Source organism: Rosa chinensis, chromosome 1, assembly GCF_002994745.2.
Source record: "Rosa chinensis cultivar Old Blush chromosome 1, RchiOBHm-V2, whole genome shotgun sequence".
NCBI classification, from domain to species: Eukaryota; Viridiplantae; Streptophyta; class Magnoliopsida; order Rosales; family Rosaceae; genus Rosa; species Rosa chinensis.
In genome coordinates, this window is record NC_037088.1 from 23,544,284 (window position 1) to 23,562,248 (window position 17,965).

The following is a 17,965-nucleotide window of genomic DNA, read 5'->3' on the forward strand; positions in this document are numbered from 1 at the left end:
ATTCAACTAAATTTTTGACCTATGACTAAGAAGTGTAGCCTCAGCTAAGAACAACTTTGGTGTGATGTATCTCCTCTTAGATTTGAATATTTGGGCTGGAATTGAGCGAATATTTATGGATTTTGCTTTGCATCAGGTTTCGGAAGATGTAGTACATAATGTGAGCAGTTTCGATTTTAGACATTGGTAATTGGTAGACTCCTTGGAATGCATGTGATTTAGAAGAATTTTATCCCCACATTATAGTTATAAGAAGTTTTCGAGGGACAATGTTAATTTGCCCGTTTGAGAACTATAAGTGTGGCCAGCGGGATAACTATTAAATGAGTTTTCTTGTTACTGGGAATGTCATTTCAAGGCGTGATCAATGTTCCAGTCAGTTGTCTGAGTAGTAAAGAGGAAGTGTACGTAGTGGTTCCATAACCTACCTGCTTAAGAACTCATGGGTTTGTCGGAGGCTACCCTTTGTTATGCTTGACAATTGTGGGACCTTTACGTGAACGACATTCGATCAAAAATTTTTATATAAATAAATGGAATGAAGTGTTGTTGTGTGTGGTAGTTAATAAATTACTTGTTTTGGACTTTTTGGGTTTCTGTAACCATGTTGTGATGTCTTAATCGTGTTGGCTTCCCATTAACACCGGTGTAATTTGGAAAAGGTATTGTGTGTGGGGTCAATGACTTATAACAATGTTGTTGGTGAACGGTTTGGTTCTTCACCGTATGAGTTATATGCAAGATTATGAATACGTCTATTCCAGTCAAATGGCTTGTGACGTCAATACCTCGTGCTATCTGAACTATAAGCATGTTTTGATTTGCTTGAGTAGTTGGAATTATAGGAAAATCTTTGGGGTTGTCAAAGTAGTTGACTTGTGATTGTAAGAGAAAAATTTGACCAAGGATAAGTCGACAAGCTTCAAGGTTTTGGAAACATTGGATGAGATATTGTTTTGATTAGTCTTTTGGGAGACTATGAAAAGAAGTTCATTCTGGTTGTGGGTTATATCGTTATTTCCACATCTTGGTTTTCTTGACGGGCGAGACGATTATTCCTTATGCAGTATTTAAGATTACAGTGACTGGTCATATTTCTGCTTGAGGACTGTTCCTTTTTATATGTTGATTCCCTTATTTTATTTGGCCACCTCTTGGACTAGATCTAAAGTTAGTTTCTGCATGAGTTGAGCAGACTTGCATATCGATCGTGTGATATCATCCCCACTTTGTTATGATCTGAGTACTAGTACTACCTTCGTTGAGGATGTTGCATTGCAGATTAGTACATGTGTGCTACCTCTACTTTAACAGTATGAAATTTCGAGGACGAAATTGTTATAAGGAGGGGAGATTGTAACGTCCCGAACCTAAATCCACGTGTTTACTAGTCATTTGGACGGTAAACGACCTTTACTTTCACTTTTACTTTCGGTTTAGTACTTTTAGTGGCCCTAAAAGTTGACTTTTTATTCGGGTCAAAATTTGAGAAAATGTTCTTCATGAAAGTTGTAGGGGACGTTAAACCGAGCGCGTGCATATGTGGTTCGTAAAAAGCGGACTTCGTATGCGAGAGTTATGGCCAAAATTGTAAAGTTACTGTTCATGGTAACTTTTGATAAAAAAGGAAATTTACCCGGGTAGGTTTCCATTTCCGGAAACCACCCCAACTCTTTCTCTCTCCTCTCCCCCGATCTCTCTTCCTCCGGTTCGGCCATTTTTCTTCTTCCATCAAATTCCGGCGATTCCGGCCACCAACCGGCGTGCCACCGGTCACCAGAGGAGCGCCTCCTCCCTCCGAGCACCCTAGCAACCGGGGTTTGGGACGATTTGGCCGGAAAACGCAGATCGAAGCAAAAACCTCCTCCGGCTGCAGTTTGATACTTTTGCCGATTCCCGGCGATTCCGGCCACCTCCGGTCCCCATCTTTCTGTCGAAGGTTTGGTTTTTACCACTGATTATTTCCCCTATGGTCTTGTAACACGATTTGAAGTGTAGAGGCCGGATCGAATTAGGGTTCTTGAATTTTCTGGGTTTGTGTTCTTGGATCGTTTTCGACTGTTTGTAGTTGTTATTTGTAAATGTTGTAGTTATGAAGTGGAATCAGTGTGTTGAGTAGGTGTTGCACCTGAAATTTGGTGGCCGGAGGTGGAGGTTGGCACCGGCACGTGAAACCCACGCACCGCCACTGTAGGTGGCGCGTGAGTTGGCGTTTTGGCCGGAAATTTCGACTTGTTGTTACTGTAATTAATCCTTTTTACGTCTAGTTGATTAATCGAAGCTTGGAAATGGATTTGGAGGTGAATTGGATATGAATATTGGTGTTTATTCAAAGAATGGAGAAATTATTAAACGAATTATGAGGAATCCATCCATCGGATTTCCTCGGTTTGGCCTTTGAGCCTATATATTAAGGAGATAATATTATTGAAGAAGATTGGGAGAAATTGGGCAATTAAAGTTGATATTAGGGTTGATTTTAATTAATCCAATTTAGTTTTCCATCCCGAAATTAAAGTTACGAACGTTATATTGTACAGGACGTGAGGAGGATTTCCTCGAGGAGGGTTTGGATCGACGGCAGGCTTAGCCGTACTTAGTGAGTGGACTTTTGTTTTCAACAAGTGATGCATGCGTTTATTTATTAAAGCTTGTTTTATTTTATTAACGTATTTACCGAGCATATAGAGATAATTGTGAATTATCTTATGGAATTACTTTTAAATATTGTTTCTCATGAAGTATTTATGATTTATAACGGTTGTGAGTTTTGGATATAAAGTTATTATGCTCGGATTCGAATTTATATTTGAGACTTTATTTTTTTTAAATGGAGTTTGGTTGGAATAAATCTCCATGTTTATTTATTGATTACGATTTTGGCATTGGGAATGCCTCATTGATGATTTATTTATTTCTTTAGCGTGTGGGACACGCTGTTAATTTATACGGCTTTTTACGAAAATCATAGTACGGTTGGGAATCGTACCCGTATTTTCTTTATATGTGGGACATGGGGAAGCTTTAAGGATTTATCGTTTTTTTAAACCGCCATACCCAGGGTCGTTATATATATATTATATTACTGGCTAGCCTATTAGTACTCCTCCCTACTTACTATGTGTTCGTAGGCGAGTAGAGGAGAGCATGGGATGCTCTAGAGTGTGGGACACTCCGACCCGAGCCAATAAGGCTCCCTTCTTTCGTATGGTGAAGGTCCTTCCCCATCTTTTATTATGATTTGACTAGCGGGGCTAGTCCGGTTTCTTTTATCCAGCGGGGCTGGAATGTTTTGCACGAGTTGTGAACTTAAAGAAATACGTTTTATAAACGTTGCATGCATCGAGACTTTATATTGTAAACTTGTGGGAAAGTATAAATTTATCTTTATTGATACTTATTTATTTTGTCCACTCACTCTAACGTTTTTATGTACTTTCCCCCTGGGCCCTTTGGTTTAAATTGCCCAGATCACAGTGCTGTGGACCGGCATAGGAGCGGAGGCTAGTACCACCTTTGTCATCCATTCTCAGTAGGTTATTGATTAACCTACTTATTGTATTATATTCCGAGTCTGTTCCTTAGATTGCTCTGAATACTTGTTGAGAGTGGATTTATACATTTGTATAATTATGTGTGTAAGAGAGTGGTTTATTTTGGGAGATTGTTGAACGATTGAGTTACGGGGTTGTATTTGTTTAAGATGTTTTGGTTGTGAAGTTCGATGTTTTTATTTGGAGAATTTTTGGATTGTTGCTAGGAAGCAGGGCGGCTTCAAGCGTAGAACTTAAATTATTTTGAGGAGTGTTTTCAGCAGGTTTAGGGTTGCCCATTTTTAGGGGAGGTTCTGTCGAATTTTCTCGAAAAGTGGGTCCCGCAGGTCCACCTAGGAGTTAGGAGGGTAATTCCGGGGTGGGTCCTGACAATTTCTTTTACCTACTATGATTCAATTGACATTATAGAGCGAGTTTGTTTTCTTCAATCCTAACCTCATCTACCATAGTAAGAAGCACAGTCAACACCAGATATATGTAACAACAAAAACTCCAGATAGCCACAAAGCTTCAAATGTTGAATGGCAGCTCAAAATGCTCAATTTTAATTACCAAACAAACTTACCCTATAGATAGATTAGGCATGTAAATGAAGAAGATAAGATATTATAGTTAATGTAGGTACAACTGATTTACTGTTCGAAATTGATGACTCAATTTGTGTCATCAATTTTGATCGGTATAAATTGTACATCCATTTAATTAGCTCAAGTTTAAGATCATGGACGACAATATGAATTAAAAATTGTATGCCTAAATTGATATTGTTCCACATTACATACTAATATATCGAGCACAGAGACATTTGTGTGTGTGTGTGTGTGTGTATAACCTGTGTGATGTAAAAGCATGATTAAAAGAAATCTACATAACTTGAAACAAGATTAGTACTAGGAATCATGACATATGGAATGCTTATCATTGAGTAAATAAAAGGGCTTACCGAGTGTTGGATTTACAGCACAAAGCAACTATCCAAACGGGCATGGACGAAAAAAGAAGATTCCTCAGTGTAGTTGCATTTGAACAGGCAACAACCCAGGGCTTTGGTAGAGAATGATCCACAAATCGAGGTACAACTTAGAAATTTTGAATCACTAGCAATGCTGCTACTTACATCAGGAGGACTACCAGCATCAGATTTCGAATAGGAAAATTTGAAAGTCAAGACAAGAAGAGTTGCAAAATAAACAGCATTCATTTTTTTTTTTTTTTTGAAGAGGTTTGGAATCCAGCCAAGCTGGGAGGCTTAGCCTCACGCCTAACTTATTATATTAGAATGAACTAAAAGCGTCGAGGGGGATATAAAACCTTGACCTCGAGCATCAATACAAGAGTCCTCATAGAGAACATCCCGAATAATAACATGAGTCTCCTCTAACCATACATCAGAAATATAATTATAACTAGCAAGGTGCGCTAACCTATTGGTTGCACCATTTGCTTCACGGAAGATGTGCCTAAGATGTCAAATATGACTTACAATCATCGATAATGCGCCCAATCTCAGATCTATCTTCCACGTTATGTTGTAGAGCAGTAATCACAAGAGAGCAATCGCTCTCCAAATAATAGCAGACATGTCCTGATGGATCGCCAATAGAAGTCTAGCCTGACATGCTTCAGCTTCCATGTGTAGAGCAGATGAAGCATGTGGAAAATAACGAGCCAAAGCAGCCAGGCACATACCATTTTCATCCCTTATCACAACTCCCACTCCACCATCACCAAACTCATCCCTGTAGCTACCATCGACATTCACCTTCAGCCGCCCACTAGGAGGGTTCCTCCATTTTGACTTCTCCCTCCTTGCTTTTGTATTTTCATGCACCTGAACTTGCTGATAATCTGCAAGAAATTTACTTGCCCATTGGGCTACATTTGAGGCACAAAAAAAGCTCCCATTCCACAACACATTATTTCTTTTAGACCAAATAACCCAAAGTGCCATGAAAAAAGCACATCTTTGGTTACCATCCAGCTTGTCAATGACGTTGAGGACCCAATCCACCACACATGAGCCAGCCACATTCTTAGCCAATAGACCCAATGTAGTAAACACCCAAAAGCATGATGTGACATCACAGTCTATGAATAGATGCAATCCATCTTCAATTGCATGATTACAAAAGAGACAGTTGCTATTAGGAAGACTAACATTCTGTGAGAGTCTCCTTCTTATTGGTAATATGCCTCTCAATAACCTCCAAATAAATACACGCACCTTGGGTGGGATGTGGGCCCCCCACACTAACTTCCAGCAGGTACCTTAAACAGCGTTCATATGCAAGAATGAAAAGCATACTTTTTGACCTCCAAGATGGGCACAACCGAATGAGTTTCCTCTAAAATCATCAGGCAAATCAATCTCAGCTACTAGTTCAATAAAATTAGGTTCACCATTAGTGGACAGCAGCATGTGATGGACTAGTATTAGTGGACAGCAGCATATGTGATGGACTTATATATATCTATATAGATAAAACATAGTTTTTTTTTTTTTTTTTGAAAAGAAGATAAAGCATAGTTTAGAAGTAGAGTAAATTAGACTTATTAACTAAACAACCACTGCAAGTGGCCTAGTGGTTCTTGCCTAGTTGGGTGTGCTCCCAAACCTAGGTTCGAACCCCGAAGCTGTCAAAGTGGCCAGACACTGTGTTGCAATGCACAGTTGGAGCATTTCACATACCCCAAAGGGGTTTATCTTGAGCCTAGGAAGCCTTTGAGTTTCGCTTGACAAAGTCAAAAAAAAGAATTATTAACTAAACAAAGTTCAAGTCTTCAAAAAATGAATATAAATGGCATTGCCATTGTAAGGATTAGACAAATTTTTCTTAACCACAGAAAAAAAAAAACTATGATGTTTAAACCCGTTGTTTCCAAACCAAAAAAGGGTGTCTTTTAGCCTGTTTACTTGATCAATGATAAGGCAAATTGGTGTGATGAGAGTGACATATATAGGCAAATTATTCAAGAAGATTGAAGGATAAAGTTGTAACCAAACATTATCGACAATAGCTCTATCAAGGTAATAAATCCTAATTAGTTTTAGAAAAACGATTGTTACACAAGTAAAATAATTATTATTGGAAACAAGAGATAATAGGGAGCAATCAATTTCCGCAATTCTTTAACTGCATCATATAATAACGAGTTGTTCTATGACAACCTTCTAATTTTTCATAAATAGATAAAATGCGATTGAAATTAGCCATTACAAGCCAAAAGATCATCAATAGAGGGCTTAGAGCATCTTTAGCAGACTCTCTACTTTGGCTCCTTAGCTATTTTAGAGAGCATGTTTAGATTTTTATCTATTTTTGCAGCTGCACCAGACTCCTAAGTGGCTCTCCATTATAACTTTTAGCTATCTCGCTCCTAAATATAGAGAGTGAGATGAGGCTCTCTATAATTTAAAACATTCATTTTGAGTTATTTTATGTAATTTATAAATACATTTAAACTATTTAATCTTCATTTAAAAAATAATATTAATTCAAAACTAGCTAAAATAGAGAGCACTGATGCAGACGTATTTCTAAAATAGCTAGCCAAAATAACTTTTTAGCTACTTTGGCTAAAATTTGACTCAAAAATAGCTAGCATTGCTAAAGATGCTCTTAGGTTCCAAATGTAATAGAGAGCAAACGAGCAATCATTTCAAAAAATTCATAAACTGAATCATACAACAACCAGTTGTTCTTTGACAACCTCCCAATTTTTCATGAACAGATAAAATGCGACTGAAATCAGCCATTACAAGACAAGTATCATCAACCTAAGTTCATTCCTCCAAATGCAATATCGATTTAGTTTTGATTGGATATATAAAATTAACGTCAGTCTGTCATATAAATATAATAATGCAATGTGACGTGGGTTCTAATAATCTAGAGTAGGCCACACGATTACCCCCACACTCTCTCTCTCTCTCTCTCTTATTTCTCTCCAACGGCAACAACCAGACTGAGGGGGAGACCTCAAAAACTTAACTCGAAGAAGAAGAAGAATCTTTCAATCCGAGAGATGGCCTTCACCAACTCCTCTCTCTTTGCTTCCCATCTCACTCTCCATCGCTCTAAACTTTCCGATTCCGAATTTGCCCCTCCGCCGTGCGAGGCCCTCAAGCTCCTTCACTTTCCTCCCAGCAGCGCCATTCATGCCTGCACTTTCTCCAGAAATTTGTACGAAAACCTCTTTCTCACTGTTTCTGCTTTGTAGTCAAATTTTCAGTTCAATTCAATTCAGCTCTGTATTTTGATTTAGATTAAGGTCAAGTAATTGCTACTCTGCTCTGTATGAATTTGATCTTGATCTCATGTTTGAATTGCCTTCAATTTTGTGCAGGAACGTTGCGTGTGCGTCTACCAATGGTGTCAATGCAGTTGGTTCATCGTCGCCGCGGGTCAGTTGCATTTGATATCAATATCATTTTATTTTTTCTCTCATACATACATATATATACGGTTGTGGTGCTTTTGTTTGATTTATAGATTGTTGGATTTCTTCGAAACTGTAGGATTCTGTTGGAGAAATCTGTTAATGTTGGTATAGTTCGATGAAAATATTCGCAAATAGGTTTGGATGTCTTCTTTTGTTTGACAAATGATAAAGGACTTGTCATGCATCGGCACTGCTGAACCTCTAAGCTAATGGTTCATTAAGGATCTGTAATCTACGTAGGAATAAGTTTGAATGGGACAAGCCATTTTTCAGGAGAACCAAGCTTGCACTGGGGCTATCCTAGTCGGGTCTCGCTCTTTTCTGTTGCATAAAGTCTCATTTTCTGCTTATGAGCAATCTAATTATCAAGGCTGTATTCAGAAGTGGTCTTGTTGACGAGTAATTAACTATGTTTTGAGCCTTTTCCATAGCCATACGTTTGAGATTAGCCCATTTAGGTTTTCCTATAGCTGTCAACTTTTCATAAGGCAACGTTTGGGGGTGATAGTGGAAATGATGACAGATAAATCACCTTAACTGCGACATGGTAGGACCGTAGTCCATACATAAGATTTTCACCTCATACGGCTCCTCATTCAATTCTTTTAGAGTCATTCCTTGTTCGAGAATCTCTTCCCTTCTTCCACTCTGACTGAAGAATAAGTAGGACCAATTTAGTCATTTTCTTATTTATTTGGAATGTGGGAGCTTCTAATTCATTTTTCTTTTACTTAAACATTGAGTAGCTCCTGAATAGAAAAGTGTCGATCACTTGTGCAAGACTATCTTCTGCAATCGGCAAGCTTACTTCTACTCAGGTTGTTTACAACATGTCATATTTCGGTTAGATGCAACATATTGCAGAGCCACACTACTTTGGGATCTCACTTGAGCATCTCTTGAGAGCTTAACACTGAAGAGGCCCTAATAATGGAGTGCCAATTTCCAAACCTACTATTTATAGCTGTCTTCTGTAGAGACCACAGGGCCACAAAAAACTTTAATTTTTAATTTTTACTTTTATGTTTACAATTCTGTAACCTTGTACAAACTCAAAATTTTGCTCTCAATTAAGCTTAATTAGATTTGACTGTATTTGACTGTCCCATACGACAAGTCATCTCGACCCAACATGATTGTGAAAGTCTAATGGAATTTTCTCCGTTAATTTCTTTGAATTTTGTGCTCTTCCCTGTCAATTACATTTGCAGTTAACCTTTGTATTTCTTTTGGGTGGATAATTCAAATTTTAGATGTTAACAGTAATTTAAGGTTTATAATAAAAAACTTTCTTTTTCATATAATTTTTCATTGTTTCTGTTCTATGAGCTTTTGGAGTTGGAAATTCATTTATTTGTATATCTGGATTATGGACTAAGCTTAAATGAACCAAGTCTTATAATATTGCATCATTTTCCATAACATTGGATGAATATTTTGAATTGCAGAAGTCTGATCAAGATGCTGATTATATTCCAATGCCGGTTGTCATGATTGATCAAGATTCAGATTCTGATGCAACTATTGTGCAACTCAGCTTTGGTGATCGCCTTGGAGCTCTTATTGACACGGTAAAGTGGCTTATTCTGATTCAGATTTTTGTTTTTTATATTTTATTTTTTTATTTTTTAAATATTCAAATACAGCAAATTACCCAGTTGTAGTTTCAAATAGGAGTGGTTTTTGTTGGTTTGATTTCCACAATGTGGTGTTTTTAAAGCTTTACTTTTATGAACCTGGGCCTGTAAAGCGGGTTTGGGGGATTTATGGGAGGAAAAAAAACATAAAAAAATAAAGAACAAAGTCATTTTTCATGTTAATGAATGTAGTTCAGTGGAAGTCATTTGAATTTACATAAATATTTGTCGCAAAGCACTTGAAACATCAAACTGGCAGTATGTCCTAAGTTTACTCATCAGATTGGCTTTTAACTAAATTGGCTCTATGAAGTCCAAAGTTGAGAAACTGAGCATCATTTCTAAAATGTTCTTCAATTCATCAGATGCTTATGGTTTATTGACATGCCTTTATTTAAATGAGGACAGATAAATGCATTAAAAGATTTGGGATTGGATGTAGCAAAGGGAACTGTTACCACTGAGGGACCAGTTAAACAGACGAAGTTTCATATAACGCGGTTGTGAGTACCTATTTTTGTTTGTTTGTTTGTTTTTTTTTTTTTGTTTCTTTTTGTTTTTTTTTTGTTTTTTTTGGTTAACTATGCCTATGTAGAGTTCATTTTATGCACACCGAACAGGAGTTTTGCAACAGTTTTGTGGTTGTGGTTAAGATTGTTGAACACTTTAATCCCATATCAATTGGGCGAAGTACCTAATCTAGCTATATATGCCTATCAATTGGGTGTCTCCACTAACAGTTTAAGCTTTTGAAATAATTTTAGACTAACATTCTAAAAAAGCAGGAATACTAAGTTGACGTCCTTGTAACTACAACCTCCCAATATAATTAGAATGCGATATGGTACTAGAGTCATGAAAAGTCAATGGTCTGACAGAGAATGGAGAATAGAACTTGCCACCATTCAAAGAAGATGCAAACTTATCCACACGTATGAAATCCCAAAATATGTTTCCCATTTGAGGGGGAGGATAGAGGATTAGTCTCACATTGGTTAAGTTAATTGCTACCTATGTATACTTTCCCAACTTTTCTTCTAATATCTTTTCCATCAATTCGTTTGTTCATTTTTTTTTCTTTGTTTATCTCTTCTATTATTCTCCACCTAAAAGCTTAATCTTTTGGTATCAGTCTTAAACTGACATATTTTAGTAGGGATAAGTATAGTTTTTCCTTTAAATACTTGATGTATAACTTCCTCAAGCTTGCTGTTTTTCTTAGTCCTACTTTGTCTACCATTTGAGATGTTATTCTCCTAGTCCATAGTTTTAACATGCAATAATCTTAATGGGTAATATATATACATTGACACACACACACAAACATATGATATAAGGGCCTATATTTATATATAATTATATTTGTTGATGAACTCATAGATAAATTTTCTATTCGACATTCTTCCACATAAAAGATGATAATAATATAATAAAAATTCATCCTGTATAAATGTATATATGGCTTGATCTATTATAACTTGACATCTGCATTATATGGTGATTTAACATATGCAGCAGATGTCTACCGTATTCTTGAGATTGTGCCACTTTCTTATCTATTCTAGTTTCAAGTGAAAAGAAGGATTTACCAGTGATTCTGCTGTTTCTGTGGCTAAATTTTGCACATTGGGGGTTGATCTACTCAACCTGAATCTAGTAATTTCATCTGACCATAATGAGCCATATTTCATTTGTGCTGCAATACAAAGGCTGTCACACCGCTACTTTATCAGCTACTAATCTACCTCTGCAAAAATGAATGGCATAGAAATAAATAAATGTATGTTTAGATAAATTTTGCTTTAGTTTAAGCATAGAACTGCTTGCAGGTGTACTGCTACGTCTCAACTCTCAATACATGAAACAATGCTGTTTATAGAATTTTAAAGACCTGTGTTTGCATTAGCTCTATTGGGTGATTGTTATTTTCTATTACCGTATAACCTATAGGACCAAATCTCTTGTTTGTTGTACTACAAGTTTCTAGCATTTACAGATTAATTTTGGTAATTCTAGAGACACCGGGCGCAAAGTTGAAGATCCTGATATGTTAGAGAGAATTCGACTTACCATCATCAACAATCTTTTGAAGTATCATCCAGTAAGGCTTTTTATAACACTATCATCTTTGAAGAGTATCATGAATTTTTGTATTAAAATTCGCTGTTTTCATGAACTATGTTGTGTCTGCTTTTTTTACCAATAGGAATCTAGTCAGCTACTTGCAATGGGGGAAGCTTTTGGAATAAAAGCTCCGGAAAAGAAGGTAATGTTGTCAAACCTTTAGCTTTCCAATATTACCTCATATGTAGGCCAGGTTTATTGTTTGTCTAATCATCATGCTCATGTTCTGAGAAACCCATGATACTGCTGGCCGTGGATGTACAAGCATTAGAAGCCTTGATGCCTTCTATGTTCATAATTGCTCTATCAGCATATTGGGTCAAATTGAAGGTTTTTGGAAACTCAGAGAACCAGACTGATGGATTTGCTATCGGAACTAAATTTTGTTTTGTTGGCTTTACACAACTGTTTAAATTAAAAGTAAAACATAAAAGCATTTAACCGTGCTTTGCATTAGTCATTTTGGTTGTGAGTTTTCTACATTTCTTTTCTTTTTGGTCCGAATGGTGGAGGTTTTTTTTTTTTGGTCATAATGGTGGAGGTTGGCATGTGCATGATTAAATCACGAATTATACAAACTTAGTAGATGTTCATTTTCAATTCTATTATTTTAAAAAAGGCTTTTCATCTTGATATGTAAAATGTTTCATTTTAATATTCAAACGTGTGTAGTAACTGATTTGTTTATAAATTGGTATCTTACTTTCAGTGTGTCAATAGATTTCTTTAATATATATGTTATCAGTTAATTATATGATGCTAGTAGCCTGGAATTATACATATTTGTTGTACATGATCTATTGGCTCAAACTAGTTTGTGATATTGTTAATTGCAGCTTGATGTTGATATCGCAACTCACATACACGTGAAGCAAGATGGACCTAAGAGGAGGTTTGCTACATATGATTGGATATGGCACCTTGTGTTACTATTTTATTTTTTTCTATTTCAATTAAAGTATTCTACTTTCACATCACATTAACTATGGGAAAGAGAGATCTAAAGTTCATAGTTACTAGTTTGTTGAGAGGGCTGCTTGATATGTTATTTGATACAGCATTATATTTCCGTGTCACCAGCTTGCTTTATATAGAGACAGCAGATCGACCAGGATTGCTTGTAGAAATTATCAAAATCATTGCTGACATTAATATCGATGTGGAATCAGCTGAGATTGATACAGAAGTATGTCCTCTCTCTCTCTCTCTCTCTCTCTCTCTCTCTCTCTCTGCATTTTGTTATGATTAACTTTTCTTCTCGTCTCTTTGTAGGGTTTGGTTGCTAAAGATAAATTTCATGTCAGCTACAGAGGGGCAGCCTTAAATAGTTCCTTGTCCCAGGTAATTGTTTTGATTCTGAACTATCCATCTGAAGTGCTTGACAGCATTAGATAACAATATTTTTTAAGGTTGGAGCATTGGGTTCATAAGAATTGGGTTTTTTGTTAACGTTCTGCAATTTGTCTCTTAACAATTTCTTTGAACTTGCAGGTGTTAGTGAACTGTCTGCGTTACTACATTCGCAGGCCAGAAACAGATATAGATAGTTACTAATACCTAGAGGAGCCTGATCATGTCTGTAAATCAAATATAATGGTTCTTGTACCAGCCATGTTGAAGCGAGTTTTCAATAGTTACCTTGTTGAAGCTAGTTTTCAAGACTCATGCTCATGTTCCGGATCCCGCACATGGTATTATTCTGGATTAGTTTCCAGTGATTCCATGATTTGTACCTGAAAATCAAGCTATAAATAATTACAATGAATTGCAAAGAATGTTGAACGACTAGTATGTGCAGTCAATTGACACCTATTTCTCACATTTGAACAATCCTTCTATCATGCATGTAAACTGGGGACTTCCTGCTCTGATGGCCTAAATTGCACCGTTCAAACTTGTGTTTGAGCTGAAAGAAATTACACGAAAGAGCAGGGTACCAGCGTTAAAAAGAAAATTTCAAACCAGCTTGGATAGCTAAAAGCTCAGTATCTAAAACATTTTTTTGGTCAAGTGTAAAGTTCAGTATCCAAAATTGAAGAATTGAATTGCGGACTGTCAAATATTTCTAGCACAAGAAGTCAACTACACTATGCTACTTGCTGGGAAGGTCTGTGGTTTCTAGTAAATTGGTACAGGTACTAGGGTCCATAGTATTATTACGAGCAGTTGAGTGTGTTCATATGATTGTGACCAGAAAACTTGATTTTCTTCGTTCAGTTTCTTTTTTGGAAAGTCTTTCCTATCTTCAGAAACCATTCGGCTACATGCTTGCTTCTGTACTGAGGACTGATCATATCGATCGCTTCTTTACTGTTAATCTTCAATTTAGCTACTATGAGTCTTGTTTCTAAATTTATGGTGCTTTGCTGCTGCTGCTGCAGCTACATGCAAATTGTTCCTCCTCACTCGGATTCAACTCAGGAGCACTAGCCACCCATGATAATAAGAATGCTAACATGCGGTGCATGGAGAGGGAAAGGCAAGCACACTGCTGGCATTCAAACAAGGCTTCGTTGATAGCTATGATCAACTTTCTTCATAGGAAATAGAAGCCGAAAAACAAGACTTGCAAATGGCAGGGAATCTTCTGTGACACCCAAACTGTCCATGTTACCAAATTTGATCTCGGCGTGTACACTCAAGTTGAGCCCCTGTACGATAAGAGCATTAGCTCTCAACTGGCCGAGTTGCAGCATTTAGAATACCTGGACCTAAGTGGAAATGACTTCAGTCTCAGCCAAATTCCAAGCGTATTTGTTGGTAATGAGCAGTTTAAGATACCTTGATCTCTCTATGGCTAGTTTTGGTGGTCAAATTCCTAACCCGGTTGCAGTATCTAAATCTCTTTGGTAATAATTACTGTTATGACATCTTAATATTTTAATTATTATTGAATTTAAATTTGGGTGTTTCAATTCAGAATTTAATATTTTATTCTCTTTGACACCGTACTAGGGTGGTGTTAAGTTTTTTTTGAGGGAAAGGAGGTCAGGTTTTATTGAATAAAGATGTCTAAAAATTACACAACTTCAGCTGCTAATGCAGCTTGTAAAAAAGAAGGGGAAGAAAAATAAAAAGTCTCCACAGGGAGAGTCCTAGTATGAGCAGCCATCAGATGTGCCACACTATTTGCACTTCTCTTTGTATGAACTACGCGTAGGTTTGCATAAGCATCCAAAATGTACTCCATATCATCATAAACACGTCCCAAGATGGACAAGTTACTCCCCTCTAGGCTAAGCAATTGTCGATACACCAATTGAGAATCAGTCTCCACAGTAGCTGGCAAATAATGATTTGTAACTACAAACTCAATGGCCTGTTTGTAGGCTACAGCTTCCACATGTTCAGGTGATAGTAAACCCGAAAGAGATTTACCTCCTCCTGCTATAAATGAGCCCTGCCAATCCCTGACAACAAAACCAGTGCTCCCTTTTTTAGATGCTTGAAAGAAAGAACCATCTACATTGACTTTAAAACAGCCCACAGAGGGAGCAACCCACCGAGTCATTCTAATAGTACCAGTTCCACTATTCCCAATCTTCCCTTGCAGAAAACGAAATTCATGCAGCCTTGACATAGACACGATAACTACATCAACAGCCATACCAACTTTGTTTTCCCAAATTCGATTATTTCGTTCTTTCCACACCCCCCAAAGAAGGTATACCAACTCACCAAGTAACTGTAGAGATAAGTCTCTGGCACAAGAACTAATCCATTCCAACAGATCCAAATGAGCAAAATGAGGATTATAACAAACCTGTGACAACACCCCATGTGTTTGCAGCACTTGTCTAGTGAACTGACAGTCACGACACAAATGCAGTGTTGTTTCCAACTCCTGCATACACAACGGACAAGTCATGGAATCCAACACAACTCTCTTTGAGATTAATCTCTCCAAAGATGGGAGGATATTGTGACACACCCGCCATATATGAACTTTGGCTGCATTAGGGATGACAACCTTCCACAGCTTTTTCCAAAAACTCACCCCAACTGGCAGCTCAAAAGGGCTCTTAGAAGAAGAAATAGAGAAAGAGTATTGGTAAGCAGTCTTCACCGAAAACTTGCCATTCTTTTCAAGTCTCCAAACCTCCCTGTCATGCACCTCCCTAGAAGATAGAGGAATTGATAAGATTGCTTCAGCTTCATCAACCGAAAACACCCTTCGAATGAGATTAATGTCCCAAACCCCTGTATGACAAATCAAGTCACTCACCATATTGACTTCATTCATAGCCAAATTACCTTCTCTAGGCTTACAATCCGGCACCCCAGGAATCCACGAATCCCTCCATATGTTCACCAATGTCCCATCGCCTATCTGCCAGTAAGTGCCTTTCCTTAACAAATCCCTTGTGGAAAAGATACTCCGCCAAGAATAAGAAGGAGAGGCATGGGATGAAGCTGTCCAAAAAGAACCTTCTGGATAGTACTTAGCTTTAAAGAGTCGAGCTATCAGCGATTGAGGATTGCTGATCACACGCCATGCTTGTTTGGCTAGCATAGCGGAATTAAATTCTGATAAACTACGGAAACCTAGCCCTCCTTCCTCTTTAGGATTGCACAAAGCCTTCCAAGTCTTCCAGTGAATTTTTCTTTTATTAAGAGTACTCCCCCACCAGAACTTGGCACAAAGTTGTTCAAGATCCTCACAAAAATTTTTTGTTAATTGGAAGACACTCATTGCATAAGTTGGAAGAGCTTGTGCCACCACTCTGATGAGAATGTCTCTACCTGCACCACTCAAAAATTTTCCTTGCCAATTGGAGACCTTCTTGGACAAATTCTCCTTGATATACTGGAAGGTAGTAGTTTTCTTCCTCCCTACATACGTTGGAAGGCCCAAATATTTTTCATGGGAAGCCACCACCTCAACTCCCTATTGGCTGGACACCTCATCTTTCATAACTTCTGAAACATTTTTACTGAAAACGATAGAGCTTTTATCAAAATTAACCAATTGACCAGATGCCCTACCATATGTTTCTATAACATCCTGTATCTGAAAACAGGCCTCTAGAGAAGCGTCAACATAAAGCATGCTATCATCAGCAAAAAGTAAATGATTCACCTGAGGGGCTTCACTGCAAATCTCAATCCCAGGGAGCAATCCCAATTCCTGCTTTTGCTGTAATAAGGCTGAGAAACCCTCTGCCCCAATTAGAAATAAATATGGGACAGAGGATCACCTTGCCGTAATCCTCTACTAGGAATAACAAGACCACGAGGCTTTCCACGCAGCAAAAAAGAGTATCTTACAGAGCAGACACACTGCATCACCATCTCTATCCATACTGGATCAAAACCAAACCTTTCCATCACCTTCCTAAGAAAAACCCATTCCATCCTATCATAGGTTTTGCTTAGGTCTAGTTTAAGAGCCATACACCCATCACCACCATCCCTTTTGTTATGAACAAAATGAGCAAGTTCATTAGCGACAAGTATATTATCAGTAATTAACCTGCCAGGCACAAAAGCACTCTGATATGGAGAAATCAATCTGGCAAAATCAACTTCAACCTGTTTGCTATGACTTTTGAACAAAGCTTGCAGATATCATTACATAATGCAATAGGTCTTAAATCTGACATGTGCTCCGGATCATTCACTTTTGGGATAAGACAAGTATGTGTGAAATTAATTTGTCGTAACAGCTGACCTGAATGTAAGGGTGGTGTTAAGTTAGTTAGTTAGTAAATAAATAATATCTGGAGAACTAATTAGGAAATTCAACTTATGCCAACTCTTCATTGACATCGGTTTTGTATTATTTTCTTGTTAGCACAGTAAGGTGAGATAACAGCGACTTTTCAGGCTTATCTCCATTATTATTAGCATGAGTAGTTGATACTATAAAGCAACTAGAGATTGTGATCAATCAGCGGGAATGGCTATGAGGTATTCCACTTGCTTTCATACATAAGTCAATTGGTTATTGGTATGAAAAAGATATGCACAGTAATGGAGTTTGTTCTTCTTCTTTTTCGTTTTTGTGCTGCTGAGAGTGACACCTGCCAACTGGGAATTAAGTTTAATAAAGAATTTTAGCCAATGGAATTGTTGTCTGTATTTTTAAGACTAGAATTGAATAATAGTGAGATGCATAATTAGCACATGCAACTCATTCCCACTATCACCAACCCCACATTCTCTCCACTATATCAGAATCAACCAAAAAATCCACATGCTGGTGGA

General features: G+C 37.4%; 1 protein-coding gene across 1 annotated transcript; it reads left to right on the forward strand.

Annotated features, from left to right (window-relative positions):
• Positions 1-7,452: 7,452 nt before the first annotated feature.
• Positions 7,453-13,603, forward strand: LOC112192330 (ACT domain-containing protein ACR12). Its single transcript, XM_024332003.2, has 10 exons — positions 7,453-7,738; positions 7,902-7,959; positions 9,446-9,568; positions 10,043-10,137; positions 11,651-11,735; positions 11,841-11,900; positions 12,595-12,650; positions 12,839-12,944; positions 13,031-13,099; positions 13,250-13,603. Exons 1-10 carry the CDS (start codon positions 7,581-7,583, stop codon positions 13,310-13,312), a joined length of 873 nt encoding a protein of 290 aa, XP_024187771.1. The 5' UTR covers positions 7,453-7,580; the 3' UTR covers positions 13,313-13,603.
• Positions 13,604-17,965: the final 4,362 nt, after the last annotated feature.

Coding starts and splice junctions, on each gene's coding strand:
- LOC112192330 (XM_024332003.2), top strand. CDS start 7,581: ATGGCCTTCACCAACTCCTCTCTCTTTGCTTCCCATCTCACTCTCCAT. Junction 12,945..13,030: donor CAGCTGAGATTGATACAGAA/GTATGTCCTCTC, acceptor GTCTCTTTGTAG/GGTTTGGTTGCTAAAGATAA. Junction 13,100..13,249: donor TAAATAGTTCCTTGTCCCAG/GTAATTGTTTTG, acceptor TTGAACTTGCAG/GTGTTAGTGAACTGTCTGCG.